This window comes from Berghia stephanieae, chromosome 5 (assembly GCF_034508935.2).
Source record: "Berghia stephanieae isolate SIO BIC M18660-M18661 chromosome 5, UCSD_Bste_1.3, whole genome shotgun sequence".
NCBI classification, from domain to species: Eukaryota; Metazoa; Mollusca; class Gastropoda; order Nudibranchia; family Aeolidiidae; genus Berghia; species Berghia stephanieae.
This window is the reverse complement of record NC_088364.1, coordinates 19,328,615-19,348,529: the sequence shown is the minus strand read 5'-3', so window position 1 is coordinate 19,348,529 and position 19,915 is coordinate 19,328,615. Positions and strand designations below refer to the sequence as shown.

Here is a 19,915-nt window from a genome sequence, read left to right as displayed (position 1 = left end):
GATTATAATATTATTTAGTAATACAGTATTAGAAGGAAACGGAAATAGAATAGTTCGGCAGCTTGTTATTGTCATGTGAAACATTCCGGGTTCAGATAGGTAAGAATATTAAGGTGTTCTGACGTCAAGATCGTCACACCATCTGTGACTGGATAACTCCAGATGATTATTTTCTTAACGGTCCTCATTAAGGTAGTCATTTGGGTAGGGATAGATTGATTAATTAGTAGCAAGCAGACGTGTGGGATTAAGGTATGAAAACGTGCTGTGAACATTTTCTGATGAGCAGCTTTTAGTAGCAACAAGGTATATGGTCTTTTTTCATCCATATTAAGGTTTACATACTATATCAAAAGAACTTTAATTAACGGGTCCTAATACAGACAATTAATTATAATATTTACTACAAAGGTAAGATAAGACAAGATAAGATAAGATGATCTTTATTTATCCATTTCTGGAAATTTTACATTGGGTATTGCCATAGACTAATGAGTTTCTGAAAATAATTAAGCAAATAAATAATATGAAATAAATACAATGACATAAAAGTAAACCAACAAAAAGCTTAACAAAACTAAACACAAACATACAAAAAAAATCAAATCTCTCAAACCTCCCAAATTCTCTCTCTCTCTCTCTCTCTCTCTCTCTCTCTCTCTCTCTCTCTCTCGCTCTCTCTCTCTCTCTCTGTGTTTCACTTACTCATTCTTTCATTCCTTCACACACACACACTCACACACACATACACACTCACACATACAGACAAACAAACAAACGTTCTTCTCTCGCATCACCCTAATTCTGTACCTTTTTATTATCTATAATTACGTACAATAATAAATAGCACGGTGTCGATGGGTGAACAGTGAGTGTGAATATATTCACACTCACTGTTCAGCCATCGACACCGAGCTATTTCTCCATCTTAATGCCACTTCGAGAAAGTCTCCTTGAGGTCGAGGGTACAAAGGAACTTTTAAAACGTTCTATTCTGGGCATTGCCGTTGACGAATGGATTTATGAAAAAAATTATGAAATTAAATAAGAAGAATGAAAAACAATGGCATAGAAGTAAACCAACAAAGGCTCTGAAGGGCTACTATCACAGATCAGAAACATTTATATTAGGACCCAATTTCAAGACAGTGTCGATTACATGACTGGTTTCCAATTTCATGTGAAGTGTTCATTATTGTGGACATAGATCTCGCTAGATATCCAGCACAGCCCAATCTCTTGTTTGTCGATCAGCTGATTACTGTATCACACCGAAAGAAACCTTTATTCTGTCTGAAGAACAAATAAAATGGTTCTTTGCTGTATTTCCCTCTCGTATCGATTCAAAATAAATCGATATCGTTAGCAATTATTTCGCAAATAAATTATTAATACATATATACGCAACCAAAATTGTACTTATTATATCCTTGTGAAATACTATAATCAACCCAAAACAAAATTACAGCGTCTTAGTTACCATCAACGTTTGAGGTTGATTATGCGATATGGATAAAGGGTAGATATCGGTATCTTTGCTTTTATCATTGTGGTTGTCCGAAGCAAGAGTTTTAAGATTGTTTCATTGATACCGATGTACTCACTCACTCATTCACTCATTCCCATGACGGGATGGTCGTCAGGGGGGACATGCCGGATGCAGCCTTCACAACACGGTTACACACATCTCGGTCGTTGGCTTTCGCTGGCATCTCATACAGCGCCCAATCCTGCCCGTTCTTTGATGTTATCCAGTCACATTGTCCTTTGTATCCTCTTCTTCGTTGACATTCCACCTTACTTTACATGACTGTCTTGTACAAGCTGTCATGTCTGACCAGATGTCCAAACCATGCAAGTTTCCGTCTTTTAACCATTGTAAGAAATGGTTCCTGTCTTCCCGTGAGCTTCTTATAGATAGTATGCAGATGACGTCACTCAGGCCTTTGTTATTGTTTTTGCCATCCGCGTTTGTTAGTTGTTCTCACTAAACTGTATTAAACAGACTATAAAAGTTCATGGTTACACAGAGTTTGTGTGTTGGTCCGTTATACTTCCGGATGGCAATGTTGTGAACTCCTTGGCCAAGCGCATTCTATCTATTGGTGTTCGAGAGCAAAAGTAAAAAAGGAAAATCTCACGAGTGTCATCTGGAACACAAAACTAATAAGGAGGTTCTTGAAGTTCTGGAAAATCTGACGGAGGAGCCATCGCTTGCAATGGTTAAAAGACGGAAGATTGCCTATAGTTCTGCATTCCTTGTCCAGGCTTCACAACCATAATATTATAGAAGCACAGATAGTACAAATGGCCTCTACAGTTTAATTTTTGATTGAACGCTCTGGCTTTTCCAAATCTTACCGCCTTCGCCATGCCTATCCGGATTCTTCATTTGACATTTGTTTTGGTTACAAAAACTATACACGGTAACTGGTGAAAATCAGTCTAAATGTAAGTATCAAAATGGCACTTTTTCATGACGATTATCTTATATATGTTCCTATATATGGCGCATCATTGCCCTTTCGTATTTCGAAAAAAAAATTTTGTACGCATAATGGCGGGAAATAATTATAAAATCCTGGCAATTTTAGTCCATTCTTAAACGGGGCTGTTTTAATCTAATTCAAAGTTTGAGACATATTAATCGAATGACTTAAATTAATTTAAAGTCAGCCGTCACCACTGAGATAACTATTTTTATCATAGCAACCTCTTCAAAAACAAAAATTGCGAAGCTCGCTGAGTGTTTTTTTTTAAATAGAGTATAATAGTAGGGGTGATTAGGTCCAAAAACCCTTGAATTGTGCTAATTAGGGTTGAAAGCATGAACATTACATATGTTGTAGAATATGAAAAATCATATAATTTATGCTATAGAACCGCTCTGATTGATCAGTATTAGTTGAGATACAAGCTTTTTCATATTGGAAAATTGTGAAATGACGATTTTAAAAATTCGTTCATTCCTTTTGTGTAAACATTCAAAACAAGGCGACCCAAGTTTGAAAATGTGTGTATCCATGAACGTTTATAGTCGGGTTAATACAGTTCAGTGGGCATTACTCATAAATGCGGATGGCAAAAACATCAACAAAGACCTGAGTGACGTCATCTTCGAACTTTCTATATATATAGATAGTTCGAGGTTGACGTCACTCAGGTCTTTGTTATTGTTTTTTGCCATCCGCGTTTATGAGTAATTCTCACTAAACTTTATTGACCTGACTATCAACGATCATGATTACACACAGTTTTGTATGGTGGTCCGTTATACTTCCGGATGGCAATGTTGTGAACTCCTTAGCCAAGCACTTACTATCTATATTGTACCCTTAAACATGTATGGTCTGATTGATACAATTTCGTGAGAACTACTCATAAAAATGGCTGGCTTAAAAACAATAACAATGAGCTGAGTGACGTCAATTTCGTTCTAGAAACTTTAAAGGTTACACATGTGTAGGGACGATTGACCTTGCGGGCAGAAACTCATCATACAAACACACACAACATACAAACTCTCACACATAGATGTTACCTCTGATGTAACACATGTGCACACACAATATCGATAGAATGCGCTTGGCCAAGGAGTTCACAACATTGCCATCCGGAAGTATAACGGACCAACACACAAATTCTGTGTAACCATGAACTTTTATAGTCTGGTTAATACAGTTTAGTGAGAACAACTCACAAACGCGGATGGCAAAAACAATAACAAAGGCATGAGTGACGTCATCTGCATACTATCTATACGCATTCGCTGTAACTCTAATTCACGAGACCTAATAAACGTCAACGTTTGGCCATTCTCATTTGTTTACTGAAAATGAAGTGTTAAAAAAAAGATGTTATCATACTTTTTGATTCCACTTTGCTGAGTACTCCAGGCCATGTTATTTTCCTGGTGAGTATAATTTGAATGCTTATTAACCGACGTGCACTTATTTGTAGGTCTGATAACCCACTTCCTTATGGGCTCATTGTGTTGTAATGGAAATCTCAAAAAATGAAGCAAAATATTTTCTATTACAACAATGTTAAACTAGGCCCATAAATGGGTTCGTATGTCACACCTGCATATATGTACACGTCGTTATGTATCCAATTAAAACAAAACTTGGCCAGAAAACTCGTCCTTCAGCTGATATCGATCGATTTAAATGACCCTCATCTTGGCAAACACTTTCAAACCTTTACGAAGGACATGATCTATATAATACCTTTCCATGTGCTCGAGGTCATTGGTCACATTGCAAAGTGTGCTCAAAATGACCCACATAGTGAAAAGTATTCACAGCTTTTGAAACATCTAGAATCACGATTGGTCATTTTGTTCAGAATGACACATGAGTATGTGTACAACTTTCATAAACAAAACAGCGTGTTTACATTTGTTAAGAAGCATCCAATCTTAGGACAGCAACAAATCATGTGATTGATGACTAGGTTGGATGAAAACATTTCCAAGATGAGGGTCAATTTTTCGACCGATATTAGAAGGACGAGGTTTTTAATTACGCGTTTCTTCCAGCTCACGACAGTTAACCGGTAAACAGAAAAGACGAAAGAGGTTTAAACATGCACTCGATCATTCATCGTCTTGGTGTTCCTTCAATCTCAGGAAGATACAGTTTTCATTTATACACGTGGGACGTCACAATCGCTGATATGTAGATTCAGGGCCAAAACCAAATAAGAGCCACTCATTAAATGCACTTCAAACGGCTTCAATTGGTTTCTTTAATGGAGGATTTTGGCATATTGGTGGGAATTGCATCAAATTCACACATGATGTTTTGGGGGAGAATTTAATTTTTCAAGTCTACAACATTCACTTCAACATACTACATTATGTCTTAATTAAATTATGAATTTTTGATGCTCCTCTTTGCGTCTTGGCCTGAATATCATAGCATTGTTTTGTCAAAATGAAAGTCAATAGCCTACACTTCAACAGTCGTAACGTCACTTCCCTCGAAATGACGCATGTTAACTTAGTAACGGGCTCAAAACTATCGGAACAATGGCGGAACATTAACTATCGGAACAATGGCGGACGCCCTTATGAAATATTTCTCCGACGAGCATAAAAGCGTATCCAGAGGGAAAAAAAACATAAATCTGATCAATTTTTGACTTTTACACATTCTGAGCACAAGACATATGAAAAGTTCTAGCCAGCATGAGGAATAAAAAATACACATGCCCTTACAGAGAGAACGTAAACGTGGTTTTGCCCATGCGTCTCTCGTCCTCGCTTCCGGAGAGACCGCGCGGTTAGCTAAATCGTTTCTCAGCGATCTTTAAGTTTTATCGAACCGTATGTTTAATTCTGAACATTTTTTTCTCTCACCTCAATAACATTATATTTTAAAGCATGATATTATTTTTCATTCTTTAATTCTTTTTCATAACTAATGAAATCGCCTTAACCAAAGGAAAGATATCCACAGTTTTTAAATTTTGTGGTCTATACGGTGCGAAATTTTGGTCAGAGCACCTTCGTTTTTACAACTTCTGCTGTAGTACCTTTCAACATCGCCCTTCGCCGACTCCTTATTGGCATTTTTTAACGTATAATGGAAGACAAAAGATATAAGAATTGTAATATTGGAAGAAGTAGTAGTAATAGAATAAGTACTAGAAGTAGTTGTAGTAGTAGTAGTAGTAGTAGTAGTAGTAGTAGTAGTAGTAGTAGTAGTAGTAGTAGTAGTAGTAGTATTAATAGTAGTAGTTGAAGTAGTAGTTGTAGTAGTAGTAGTGTAGTAGTAGTAGTAGTAGTAGTAGTAGTAGTAGTAGTAGTAGTAGTAGTAGTATTAATTGTAGTAGTTGAAGTAGTAGTAGTAGTAGGAGTAGTAGTAGTAGTATTAATTGTAGTAGTAGTAGTAGTAGTAGTAGTAGTAGTAGTAGTAGTAGTAGTAGTAGTAGTAGTAGTAATTAATGAGAATGTTGCTGCATACGTCCATGAGGTTTAAATATTTTTGGATTGTAGTTTAGCACGCTGCTTGGTGATTACCGGTGTACGTTTATACAATGATAATGAATTAAATAATAATAACAATAATTTTAAAAATCAAAAGTAAAAAATTATGTCTTAATAAAGTAAACTTTTTAAAAATGTCCACAATGGGAATCGAACCCTGTACTTTCAAGGTTAGAGTCTGACAGCTTGTCCACTACGCTTCGGAGCCACCTGACTATTCATCACATTTAATAAGGTCTTTCTAAAACATTATTTCACCTCCCATGCAACTTCTATTTTCTGGTTTTATATTTAGATTTTTTTAGTCTATTATTATTTTTATTTGAATTAGACATTCTACAGATGTCACAATATAACTCGCCATGTCCAAATACAGAAACACAATATCGCTGATGAAATTGGGTGGAATTCGCATGCGTAACGGAGGTGCATAAAAACGATCCGTTATATACACCGTAAACTGGGGTGCAAAAATAAAACACTACGTAAAGGTAAATAAATCATTAACTTTCATTTATTATGGAAATGTTTTTGTTATGTCTACTTCGAATTAAAGCACACTTCGTCATTTCAAGGACGCCTAAGCTTCCTCCAGATAACCTTACTTGAAAGCGGCATGTGACACTTCACCGGAAGTGAGGACGAGAGACGCATGCGTAAAACCATGATTTTCAACAGTTGTTTACCATTAGTCTTTCTGTGTACCGATAGTTGATGTTTTTGTTTTTGACCTGAAATTCGCTCACCGCGTCGCGGACGTGCTAAAATGACCTTTTAGACTCTGGACACAAAATGTGTAGATAATTTTTTTTTTTTTTTTTTTTGCCATCCGTGTCCTCTTGAAACATTTTCAAGGCAGAAAAAAACAATGCAAAATACCATCCATTAATCTACCCGATGTCACGACTTAGTTAAGAACAACATGCACGTGCCATTGGTCATCTTCAAGGTGGACAGTCTGTGACCAATGTCGCAAGAATGCTTAATATCACAAGGAGAACTGTATATTCGTTAGTGGATCGATTTGATATGACACAAACGGTAAGGGACTAACGAATATAGATAGTATGCAGATGACGTCACTCAGGCCTTTGTTATTGTTTTTGCCATCCGCGTTTGTGAGTTGCTCTCACTAAACGGTATTAACCAGACTATAAAAGTTCATGGTTACACAGAGTTTGTGTGTTGGTCCGTTATACTTCCGGATGGCAATGTTGTGAACTCCTTGGCCAAGCGCATTCTATCTATACAGTTCTCCTTGTGATATAAAGCATTCTTATTAAGTAGAAACAGCTTTTTAAACGTCGTGATAGCGAGGACCAAGTATTCACTTTGTCTTATTATTTTAGAGATTGATATAATATACATGATACACTTCAACAGTCGTGACGTCACTTCCCTCGTAATGACGCACGGTAACTTAGTAACTGGCTCTAAACTATCGGAACAATGGCGGACGCCCTTATGAAATATTTCTCCGACGAGCGTAAAAGTGTATCCAGAGGAGAAAAACATTATAAATACGATCATGTTTTGAATTTCATACATTCTGAACACAAGACATATGAAAAGTTCTAGCCAGCATGAAGAATAAAAAGTACCGATTTTCTTTGTTTAGAACCACGATGGCCGCCGTTGCTGGGCGCCGTGACATCAGACTATTGAATCCAATTCTTAATTACCAATAAGCAAGAGGTCCCGATAACCCGAACCGATGAATTTGTGTCATATTTCTTCACCTTTTATCGTTCAATAAAACCCCGGAAATGCCTGTTTCCATGTCGGATCATCTATTTTTGGTATCAATTAAAAACAACACGATAGAGAACTGACGATTCGATTATCTGTACACCGATCAGTTTATACACTCCAGACACACAGACCTGTTTCACAGTACACACAGTTCCCATCAGGATAGGAAGATACAATTTTTCACGGAGTCGTAAATATCCTGAAAATATTGGACAAATTAGAAATAACACGATTTAAAATAGAAATCTCCCAATCAGGAAAGCTTTACGTTGAAACTCTTCATCAGCTGACAATATTATCAACGTTAAACATGAACGACACTGCATTATCTATGCACGGAGACAGAAGATGAATAAACGCTGCAGACAATTCATATTGCGCATCGGAAACGTTGCGCATTCTTTTTAAATTTAGGCCAAATAAATTCTATTTCAAATATTGATTGATTAAGATTAAATACAAGAAAAAAATTGAGCTTTTATATAGAGCAATATCCACTAAACGTGCGCCAAGGACTTGACAAGAGGTCCCTGGCCAAGAGCAACAGACATAACATGTAGGCCGTTACACGACGCCTGTTAGGCCATATTATAATTTTTCGGACAGAGACAACGGCCAGCTACACATTTTACTCTGCGTGTGGTGAGAGAATGTGAGTGAAGAGTGTTTTCCAAGGATTCAACTATGCGCCGAGCGAGGCTCTAACCCAGGACCTTCCTATCCGAAAGCAAGTGTCATACCACAACACCACATAGCCGTACGCAGTTTTGCACTGTCTCTTTGGTTTGCTTGGTCGTTTTGTTGCTGTTAATTATATCTGTAATCTTTTAGTTTGTTTGTTGTTTTGTTTTGTTTTTGTTTTGTATAATATTGATTTTTGGCTCGTTGAAAAAAAAGCGCAGGCCAAAAAGACCTGTAAAAAGACCTGTCTATAATTGATAAATTATATCTATGCATAAAAGTTACACAGAGCATTTAAAGGTTTGTACAACCTATCAGCGATGTCATAACGATGTCATACGAAAGCTATTTTACACTTTACACCTTTGTTTTGGTATCTTTTTATAATGAAATGACAACACTTATTCAAAATTGAATTTTTAGGATTATCATTCCGGACAAAGAAATCAGTATATGATAGATGATACTCAAGATTGACTTTTATTAATGTTATAGTCGAGTGACAATCTACGTGGCTATTAGCCCCAGTGGCTACGATGATGGCCATTACTAATAGCCCTGAAACTTTATCTTCGAATAAATCACTTCATACAAATTGCCCTCAATAGAATTTATTTTTGTGAGATTGTTGTTATTAATTGTAACAGACGCTCTAAGACTATCAGAATTTCAACGAGCGTACAATGGATGGATTATATCGCATGAAAATAATTGTCTCCATTTAATTTGCCATTATAATGAATTATTATTTTTATCCATTTAGCTAAAAAAAAAAATACAAATTATAACTGCGAATTATTTTGTTTGGTGTTTTAGGAGCCTTGCACCACCAGAGACACTTCATATCCCCAACAATTCAACAGATGAGAAGGTACCAAAAGATTATATTTCAAGAATTTACTTGAGCTGATGAGTGACGAGGAAAAAGTGGGTTAGTTCATAGTTTTAGGAGATTAAGAAATACCACCCAGACGCAGAGAGCTGATCTGATCCCAAAGGGATATAGCCAAATTACAACAGTCACACGAATTATTGATAAATCACAATAACAAGTAAATTAATCTACTCGTATCTTAAAAGAAAAAGTACACATCTATTTACCTGTCTGTTAACCTCATCATACATTTGCAATTCCTGTGAATAGACACTTAGATAACCACGCCTCTCGGACAATCATCATAATGTAGACAATGGCAGTGATTGGTAAACACATCAAGCTACACATGTTTTACTATCGATTATATGTGTGTAAAATACCCACTGCTCTACCGCTTGATCAATAGAACCAACATAGAAAACTATGTGTAAACTTTCAGTCATGTTATTGTTTATGAACAACCAACTATGTTTGTACGAGCACACGTGAAGATGTGTCGAAAATTCTATGTTTTGATTGGTCAAAAGTCTACTGGTTAATTGTGGCTTTATCGTCGTTTGAATATTCTGACCAGCTTAATAACTGCACCATAAATATAAAACTAAAATTCTGACCGGAATATTAGCACCTCAACCAGTAGCAACATTGCTTTACTTTTAAAATATGCAAATATAAAGGTTTCTAGTAGAAAAAAAATGTTTTAAAATATTTGAGAAATATAAAAGTATCGTTGAAGACCCTGGGATGGAATCCACGAGTTGAGCAAGAAGAAACGCAAGATACAATAGACACATGGGAATTTTGGATGTGGATTTATTTTTCTCAGTCGGTGAGTACCAAGACTAGATATCTTTTTAACGTTTTTCTTTTATTTTCGCACTTTCTACTTTTGTTGTTAATTTTTGACTGAGACTGAAATTATCTTTTTACTTTACCTTTTCGGGATTTTGCTTAACATGGTAAAATTTTGCGGTAAAAATTGATGAGCAGGTGAATAGTCACTGATTTTATTCCTTGGTTGTTTCCAATATTTTATTTGTCTGTATGGATACATTAATTCATTCTTACTTAGATGCTTATTTTCTTATTCAAAGCAACTCGGGTGGGATCTCTTGATCAACCAGGGTGGTTGGTTGGTTATCTGTCCATTCTCTTATTTTCATTTTGCTTCCTGTCTTTGTTCCGGTCTGAGATTGCTCGGTTATTTTCGAAAACAAACAAACAAACAAACAAACAGATTCTTCTTCTTCTTCGTTTCCCCTCATATTGTCTTAATGTTTGAACGTCGGGTTAGTTGTAGGAAAGTCATTGTTTTCTCGAAACTCTGCGAGGGGATCAATAGTATAAGATGTTGATGTTATGTGGTCTAGTGTTATAACACTCGCTTTCGGATCGGAAGGTCCTGGGTTCGAGCATGGCTCGGCGCATAGATGAGTCCTTGGAAAAATGCTCTTTACTCACCTTCTTTCACCGTACTCAGGTGTAAAATGAGTACCTGGCCGTTTACAACGTTGTCTCTGTCCGAAAAAAATTGAATATCGCCTAACTGTCTTCATGTTAAAAGTTGCTGTTGGTCAGGGACCCCTTGTAAAGCTCTTTGAGCACGTTTAGTGGATATAGCGCTTTATAAAAGCCAAATTTAATTCAATTTAAAGATCCCCTCTTTCTATTTATTTTTTACTTTAGACGAGTCTGGAGTATATTGTCGGACTCTGGAAAAAACCCATATTTTAAATTGGCCAGAAAACTCGTCCTTCAAATATCGATCGATTTAAGTGACCCTCATCTTGGCAAAAAAAAACCCTCTCAAACCCGGGACTTATCGACGTCCCAGGTTAGAGAGTTTTGTTGTTTTTTTTTTCCAAAATGAGGGTCATTTAAATCGATCGACATTTGAAGGACGAGTTCTCTGGCCAAACTTTTAAATCAATTAAATTTAACTTTTATAAAGCGCTATATCTAAGCCACTGTATTTTTTATATAGAATGATACGTTCAAATCTCTACCTTCAAAAAGTCGTAAACAATAAACTTGCGTGCTTCGGCGCGAAACGAGACTCAGCGGTATGGTCTTTGCTTCGTACCCGAAAGGTATCGAATTCAACTACTCGCTGCGCAGTGTGGCCTTGAGCAAGTAATAGTCACCCTTGCTCAGCTTGAGGCTCGGCACTGCACTGCGGTTGACGACTGGATTATTCCAGTTAATCTTTGGAACAGACCCTGAAGACAAATTTCTCCTTTGGGAAAAATATTCTTTTTATCTTTGATTTATTATAAATGTCAAGAATGAAAAGAATGAGGGAATGTATCTGGTTTAAAGATTATTTGAAAAAAAAACACCAAAAAACTGTTCTCAATGAAGGCGGTTATTTTAATCAAATGTTACTATTTAAACTTAAATTTCAACGTTAAGCATGAGGATCGACCCGATATAGATGAAATGCGCTTGGCTAAGAAACTCACAACATTGGCATCCGGAAGTATAACGGACCAACGCACAAATCTATGTGTAACCATGAACTATTATAGTCTTGTTAATACAGTTTAGTGAGAATTACTGCTAAACATGGATGGCAAAAACCAATAACAAAGACTTACGTGACGTCAATTTCGTTCTAGCGATAATACCGTTTTGAGACGATTGCAGTCATATTGTTTGGAAAAAAAAATTGGTTGCCTTGGTTTTATTTTTATTTGTTTGGTTGTTTTTGTGTTTGTTTGTTTTTTGTTTTTTTTGTTTTGTTTTGTTTTTTCTAACAGTTACATCAAAATTGACTGATATTATTTTGTCTGTAAGAGATTAACAAAGCAATTCAATTAGATTACAACATAAAATGTGTTGAATCAAATTAGAGTAGGAAATGCCCAAAATGGCGGGAGATTATCGATTGGTTTTCCTATCTCCAGGCAACAAGATTGATCGAAGACATCCCAAATGTAATTCCAGTGTTGGAATATCACGCGTTACCAATTGATTTTTCACACACAAATCTAATTTAAAAATAAAGGAAAAATGAACATTTGTATTACATTTATAATTAAAAATTAAAGGAAAAATGAACATTTGTATGATATTAATCATGCTCAATGCGTTTTACAATGCTTAATCCATTCCTCCTCAACATGCCGTACATAGAGTCCAATTTCAAACAGTACAAGTCTCTTGCGTTGCTTTAGGCTGTGTGCACTTTCAATCATATTATATCATCACCGCATAGTAGATCCTTTTGAAGTTTAAAGTTTGGAAAGTTGTTACAAATTGGGATCATCTGAAATTGGCGATATCTATATATATATATATATATATATATATATATATATATATATATATATATATATATATATAGATATCTATAGAAAATATTTATGTTATGTGGTCCTACTATAGAGAATTCTTCTGTCAACCTCTTCATTCAATGTACGGGTTGTCCGGATAAGGCCCAAAATGCGCCTGTAGCATTTGTTTTCGAATGATTGTATCCTTTTTAGAATTTCGGAGGTTCATTCTCCAACTTTCGCAATCATAATATTATAAGAAGATTGATATTACAATGGCTTTGTATAACTTTATATTTACAAGTTTGGAACCGAGTGTCTTTTTATTGATTTCCCCATAATATAAGATAAGATGAGAGATAAGATGAACTTAATTTATCAATTTCTGGAAATTTACATTGGGTATTGCCATATACTAATGAATTTCTGAAAATAAGTAAGCAAATAAATAATAAGAAGGAAATACAATGATTGCAATGATATTGAAGTAAGTCAACAGAAAGCTAAACAAAACTAAACACATAAAAAATATCGTATCCAGTTTTACTATTGCAATGTTTTAAAAGCTATTTGTCAAAACACGGCGTTGCTTGGCTAATTATTTATACCTTTTTACTTGTGTAGGCGGACTGCGAATATTTGATATAATTATTTTAACAGATCGATTGCGCGCGGTGGATTGGGAAGAAGTGTTGGTGACTGGATTCAGCGCATTTCGACTCCTAGTTTATACAATTGGGAAGCCTCGGCCGCCTCTTTTATCCTTTGTGTGAGGTCCATCCACCTTCAACGACCATCGGCCAGTGTGCTGTGGGTTTAATTAAAATATTTACAACATCAGCCAGTTGGATATAACGTACGTTGGTACCCACAAAACTATGTATAACCTTAAACATTTATTGTCTGACTAACACAATTTAGTGAGAACTACTCATAAAAATGGCTGCCTAAAAACATTACAAAAAGCTGAGTGAGGTCAATTTCTGTCCTTCTCCAGATCTCAAAGAAATAAGGTCATTCGTTGAATTTATGTTTTCGTTTTATGTATTTGAGGTCCCGAGCCTACTTATTTTCCAGTCGAAAAAAAAGTTCTGCGGTGATTGACGATCGTTTATAATTGATAGATTAATGACACCAGAAATGCATAATTGTAAGGGGTGATTAAGTTCTCAATCACTCTTAAACACATTTCACCATTGGTCAATGGAACTTTCTAAGAAGAATAAATGAAGTGAGTAGGAAAGTGCCGGAAGACAACAGAGAATAAAAACTTCGCGGCGGCGATGGGGGCTCGAACCCGCGATCTTACTGGTACGACAACTCCGTCTGGACGGGGAGATCGTGACTCTATCGTATGGGCTATCCACGACTCCAACAAAGTCGCTTCAAATTCTAGTCTATCGAGAACCACTTCTGACTTCTGACTAACATTATCCTTCAGTTCCCCAATGGTCTATGGTCTCACAGTATAACACTTGTCCTTTATAAACTGCCAATCAAAGAAGTCAAGCGGATTGAAATCTGAACGACCTGATAACCCAAATTGTTACGGGCTCATTGTTGTAATGGAAATACGCTCAAACCACTGTGCATTATCGCCCATTACAATAATGTTAAAACAAGCCTCTCCTTGCGTTCGGTTATCGGACCTCCTAATTGGTGCACGTAGGGTCTCATAAATGTGGGGAATATTCAGAATTTGCGAGTGAATACAAGCTAGCATTGTAACACGGAAAACATTGGTGGCTTTTTAAAAAATGGGCACCGGTTGATTTATGATGAATACCAAAATCTTAAGGGGGCGAAATGGTCGAGTGGTTAAGGCATTGCACTGTTCCCGGAAGGTCCCGGATTCGAGCCCCGCTTCATGCACTTTCGTTTGTTTTTTTCCTTGGGCTAGATCATTAACACCCAAGTTGCTCACTTGGATAATATGGGTGATTCCTGTTGACATCAGTTCACGTTCAAGTTCCAGTTGAACGTCTTTATCTGCTAAAGGTGGATTGCCCATCATTACAGATTTTATACAATTATGTGGTGACTTTCTCCATCATTGTGGGTGGGGTTCCTACCTCCCATAGCGGACAGGGAGGTACATACTGTGTCTCCTATCCCCTTATATCTGTTTTCCAACATACTTTCTGTCTTTGTCTTGGAATGAGATTGCTTGGTCATTTTCCTGGCCCTGGTCGGAGTCCTGGCTGGGAGGGAAACAGTCAAATACATAGTTATTGTTTTGGGAGATGATATTTTTTTCCTTGTAAATCATCTCTCTGTTATGTTTAGTTTACATATTATATTATATGATTGGTAAACATTTGAGTGTATTCCTCTTAGTTGGGGCCTGTGCTTGTGTCTGGATGAGACTTTTAGATGATCTCAAACTAAGTACATTGGTGGTGTGCTCTTGGAATCTACATCTTATCCCTATTTGTTCCCAGTTCCCCTGTGTCTTACTTTTTCTTGGGTGCTTTAATTGTAATTCTGTAACTTTTTACTTTCCCATTTTCTTCCTTTTTACTGGCGCTGAGATAACCTAAATGTGTTGCAAGCGCCGTAAAACCCTTAAAAACAAAAACAAACATCTCCATCATTGTGTTATTGAGTTGAAAGATACATGTTTAATAGTTGACCAAAGTTTTTGTTGTTGATATTATCTAGGATTTCTGGGTGGGAGAGTGTTCCAGTCCTTGATGGTTCTTGGGAAGAAACTGTTTTTATATTTGTTGGTTCTGTGTGATGGGGTTGTGAACTTACTGCTGTGATAATTTCTTGTGGATGTACAGTGTTGTTTTGTGAAATACTGTGGTAGAGTTATTGTTGTTTTGTTGGAATGTACCCTTCTGTGTAGAAGTTGGAGACGTTTTTCTTCCCGCCTACTTTCCAGTGTTTTCCACCGCAACTGTTTCAGGGCCAAAGTAACGCATCCTGGTTCGCGCAAGTAATTGTTGGTGACAACCTCGAAGCTGCCCTTTGAACTTGTTCGATTTTCTCTCATTCGTCTGTAGTGTTTCATTCATCCTGTTTTGTTGATAAAGGAGAAACCCGAAACGTCCACATTATCTGTTTTCGTTTATTCACTCACTCAATCCTAGAGATATTTTACTACTTTTCAAAATTGGAAAAAAATGAGCATGTGCTTAGATATATTTATTCAACTACCATTAACATGTAAAAATTAAGAACATTAGCTTTGATACTACGCCAATAATTTGTCTTATAAAAATGTAATAAATAGGCATGGGGTATACGTATCCCCGGGTATACTACGGATATAGTCGGTGTTAGGTTTGAGTGAGTTAAATTGAAGCTTACATTCAATTTCACAATGTTATGTATCTTTCCCATGAGCCATTTTTAGTCTCTTTTTATGATAAACTAAATGGTATGCAACTTTCAAGATATTCAAACGTAAAACTCATTTATATAGTTCTTGAGATCCTGAAATTAAAAAATACCAAAACTTCTTGTATTCATTTTATCAATCAAAAATGCGGGTTCTGTTGTGTGTGTGTGTGTGTGTGTGTATGTATGTATGTTTGTATGTGTGTGCGTGTGTTATCCTGTATGCTGCTGGGTCTTCAGAGAGTAATTTTCTCCATTCCATCCTTGTTCAGAATTAACATTACTTCAGGAAAATGGATCATCTTGATAATAATTTGGATAAAATTAAGGCCAAAACCCTGGACAAGAAGATTAGATTTAGAACTAATCATTTTCGTCTCTTTGATGTCGCCGAGGTGGCGAATGATTAAACGCCCTGAGGGCGTCGTAAATTGTAAAATTTCCTTGATGTCTGAAATGACAAAATGTGTCCAATTGTCTGAAAACTGGATTATTTCGGGAAGAGGAAGAAGGAGGAGGAGGAGGAGGAGAAGAAGAAGAAGAAGAAGAAGAAGAAGAAGAAGAAGAAGAAGAAGAAGAAGAAGAAGAAGAACATTGAGCTTTTATATCCCACAATATCCACTAAACGTGCTCAAAGCGCTTTACAAGGTGTGATTGTCATACAGCGATACATAATATTTATGTAGGATATGACATGACGCTTATTTCGGACAGAGACAATGCCGTTAACGGCAAGTTACCCATTTTATAATAATAATAATAATAATAATAATAATAATAATAATAATAATAATAATAATAATAATAATAATAATAATAATAATAATAATAATAATAATAATAAATGTACATTTATATAGCGCTTATGCCGAAGCTTCGAAGCGCTTCACATTGACCATCAGTAAAAAATACATTACACACAGCAGATTCGGACATACGAACAAAAACTCACACGCATCCAATTACACACACACACACAACACTCACACACACACATCCATATACACACTGTACATAAATATATTACTCACACACACAAACACACACATGTATATATATATATATATATACAATACACACAATCATACACACACAAACACATCGTATACACGTACACACTAAAAATACTTACTATAACATATATACACACACATACACACAGATACATACACACAATTAACTAAATGTATACACGAGTGCACACACACTCACATACATACAAGCACACACACACGCACGTACGCACACACGTATGTACTTTGCAATAATTCCTGGCATAATCTAATTTAAATACTTCCCAAAGAGATAGGTTTTCAGTTTATATTTGAAACAGTTTGAATTTATCAACGCTGCTTTCAAATCTGACTGACAGTGGGAGTGAATTCCAAGTGATGGGACCTACTTTACGGAATGATCTGTCGCCATAAATTTTAAGATTAGTTTTTGTAATCTTAAGGTGATACAATTTTGAGGTCCTGAGATTTCGAGTGGGATTGTAGGGCACAATCAAGTCTTGAATGTAGGTAGGGCTTCGTGAATTGACGGCATCAAAACAAAGCAGAGCAATTTTGTATTCAATACGAGCATTAACTGGTAGCCAGTGAAATTCTCTCAACATCGCCTTGACACCCATCGAGTCACTGCGACCAATACCTAGGACAAGCCTTGCTGCTCTATTCTGAACTTTTTGTAATTTTTCGAGTTTTATGTCAGGCAGACCAGCAAGTAGAGAGTTACAGTAATCAAGGCGTGAGAGTATCAGTGCACAAACGACCGTCTTCATTTTACACCCGATTACGGTGAGAGGATGACAGTAAAGAACCTTTTCAAAGGTTTCAACTATGAGCGAACGAGGCTCGAACCCAGAATCTTCCGATCCGATCATAACAGAGAGCCACAACAGAAGAAGAAGAAGAAGAAGAAGAAGAAGAAGAAGAAGAAGAAGAAGAAGAAGAAGAAGAAGAAGAAGAAGAAGAAGAAGAAATTATATTGATATATCAAACACTAACATGAGGCTTCTGCGCTGTATGAACCCATCATCACCATCATCATCATTCCCTTTTCATCCTGGGTAAGGGTATAGGCCACAGACAAACAGTTTCCATCCTTCTCTATCCCGAACTAACTTTTTTTTTATCTCGTTCCATGTCTTATCACTTCTCTGCATATCAGCTTCTTTAATTCTTCTCCATGTTCCTCGTGGCCTTCCCCTTGATCTTCTGTCCTAAGGGTACCAGTTCTTTGTTATAGTGGAGTCATTTTTTCTAAGGGTGTGTCCAATCCACCTCCAACGTCTTCTTCCTATTTCCTCTCCCACTTGTTTCTGCCGTGGTCTATACCAACTTCTTCATTTTTTATTCTATCCATCCATTTTATTCTGAGTAGCTTACGCATGCACCTGTTTACGAAAATCTGTACCCTCCTTATACATGCCTGTGATGCGTTCCATAATATATTGTTATACTCTTGTGCGACATGGACGTTGAGCTGGCCAATGATAAAGAGAATGGAAGCTGGTGAATTGTTGTTCATTATATGAATGCTTAGGGTCTCATGGACAGACAGAATGACAAAAATAAGGAAGTGATTAGGATGGCGGGATATGTTCATGATCGTTGATGGGGAAGATAGAAATGAGACAGGCAAATATCCTGGGACATGTGAGATAGAAACGGGTTGGAAAACTGGATCACGACGGGAGAGTTGAACGAAAAAGGAGCATCTGGCTGGCAGCGACGCTGTGGAAGGACACCGAGAGGAACAATGACACGTTGCAGGAAAGAGTGGAATGGAGAGCGTTGATAGACAATGCTGTAAAGTACGGCACAACATGAATGGATTAATAATATTATAAATAACCTTAATAATGATAATAGTTGTAGTAGGAAGAGTAGTAGTAGTAGTAGTAGTAGTAGTAGTAGTAGTAGTAGTAGTAGGAGTAGTAGTAGTAGTAGTAGTAGTAGTAGTAGTAGTCGTAGGAGTAGTAGTAAATGGTAAATAATAGTTGTAATAATGCATTTATATAGCGCCTAAACATCCACGTTAATCGTGCTCTGCGGCGCTTTACATAATAAAAATAAAAAGTAGTAGTAGTAGTAGTAGTAGTAGTAGTAGTAGTAGTAGTAGTAGTAGTAGTAGTAGTAGTAGTAGTAGTAGTAGTAGTAGTAGTAGTAGTAGTAGTAGTTGTAGTAAGGGTGATTGAAGAACTATTAGTAGTGTAGTAGTGGTAGTAGCAGCAGTTGCAATAACAGCACTAGCAGTAGCTGTAGTAGCAATAGCAGCAGCAGCAGCAATAGCAACAGCAAGAGCAAAGCATTGTAAATTATGGTCATAAATAATATTTCCATTTTTTAAACCGTCCCAATTATCGTATTTCCCGATTCCATGGATAGATTGAGATTCTGATTAACCTCAATGTCTAAATACTTTTACATTTCTACGACGTCACAGAGAGCAACAACCTACCAGGGATGTTTAATTTAGCTTTGAAAAGAGCTGTATTGAAAGCACTAAAGTAAACCTGTTTTGGCGATGAAAAGATATGTTTGGAAATTAAGGATTCTCCTTTGCCAATTACAGATTTATTTTCGTTGTTTTTTGCAACTGTACTCTGAGTTTATCGAAATGAATATTATAGATTTCTGATATCAGGTACTATTTTTCACATGCTCCATAAAAAAAAGTTATGAACAAACGCACTCTATTAATGTAACCCTTTATATCAAATTTATTTTCATTTTTTTCTCTCTTTTTTTCCAAACCATTGCAACCACCTCTCACACGGCAGGAGAGTGTAGAATGCAACCGGAAGTGGCATTTATATATCCCAAATAGGCTTTATGGAATGGCACTCACCTCCCGGAAATGCGAATGCCCTGTGAGAAAATGGAAAGTGTTTTAATCAATTATGGAATGTCGCAATGACTTCCAATGTTAAAGGGCGTTGAGCCGTGCGTTTTGGCGTATAAATTGGTATTCAAACGGAATATAAGT

At 36.4% G+C, this 19,915-nt stretch overlaps 1 protein-coding gene across 1 annotated transcript; it reads right to left on the bottom strand.

Annotated features, from left to right (window-relative positions):
* Nucleotides 1-17,240: 17,240 nt before the first annotated feature.
* On the bottom strand, nucleotides 17,241-17,705 carry LOC144973874 (uncharacterized). The gene has a single exon (XM_078916762.1). It carries the CDS (start codon nucleotides 17,703-17,705, stop codon nucleotides 17,241-17,243), a length of 465 nt encoding a protein of 154 aa, XP_078772888.1.
* Nucleotides 17,706-19,915: the final 2,210 nt, after the last annotated feature.

Coding starts and splice junctions, on each gene's coding strand:
- LOC144973874 (XM_078916762.1), bottom strand. CDS start 17,705: ATGAAGACGGTCGTTTGTGCACTGATACTCTCACGCCTTGATTACTGT.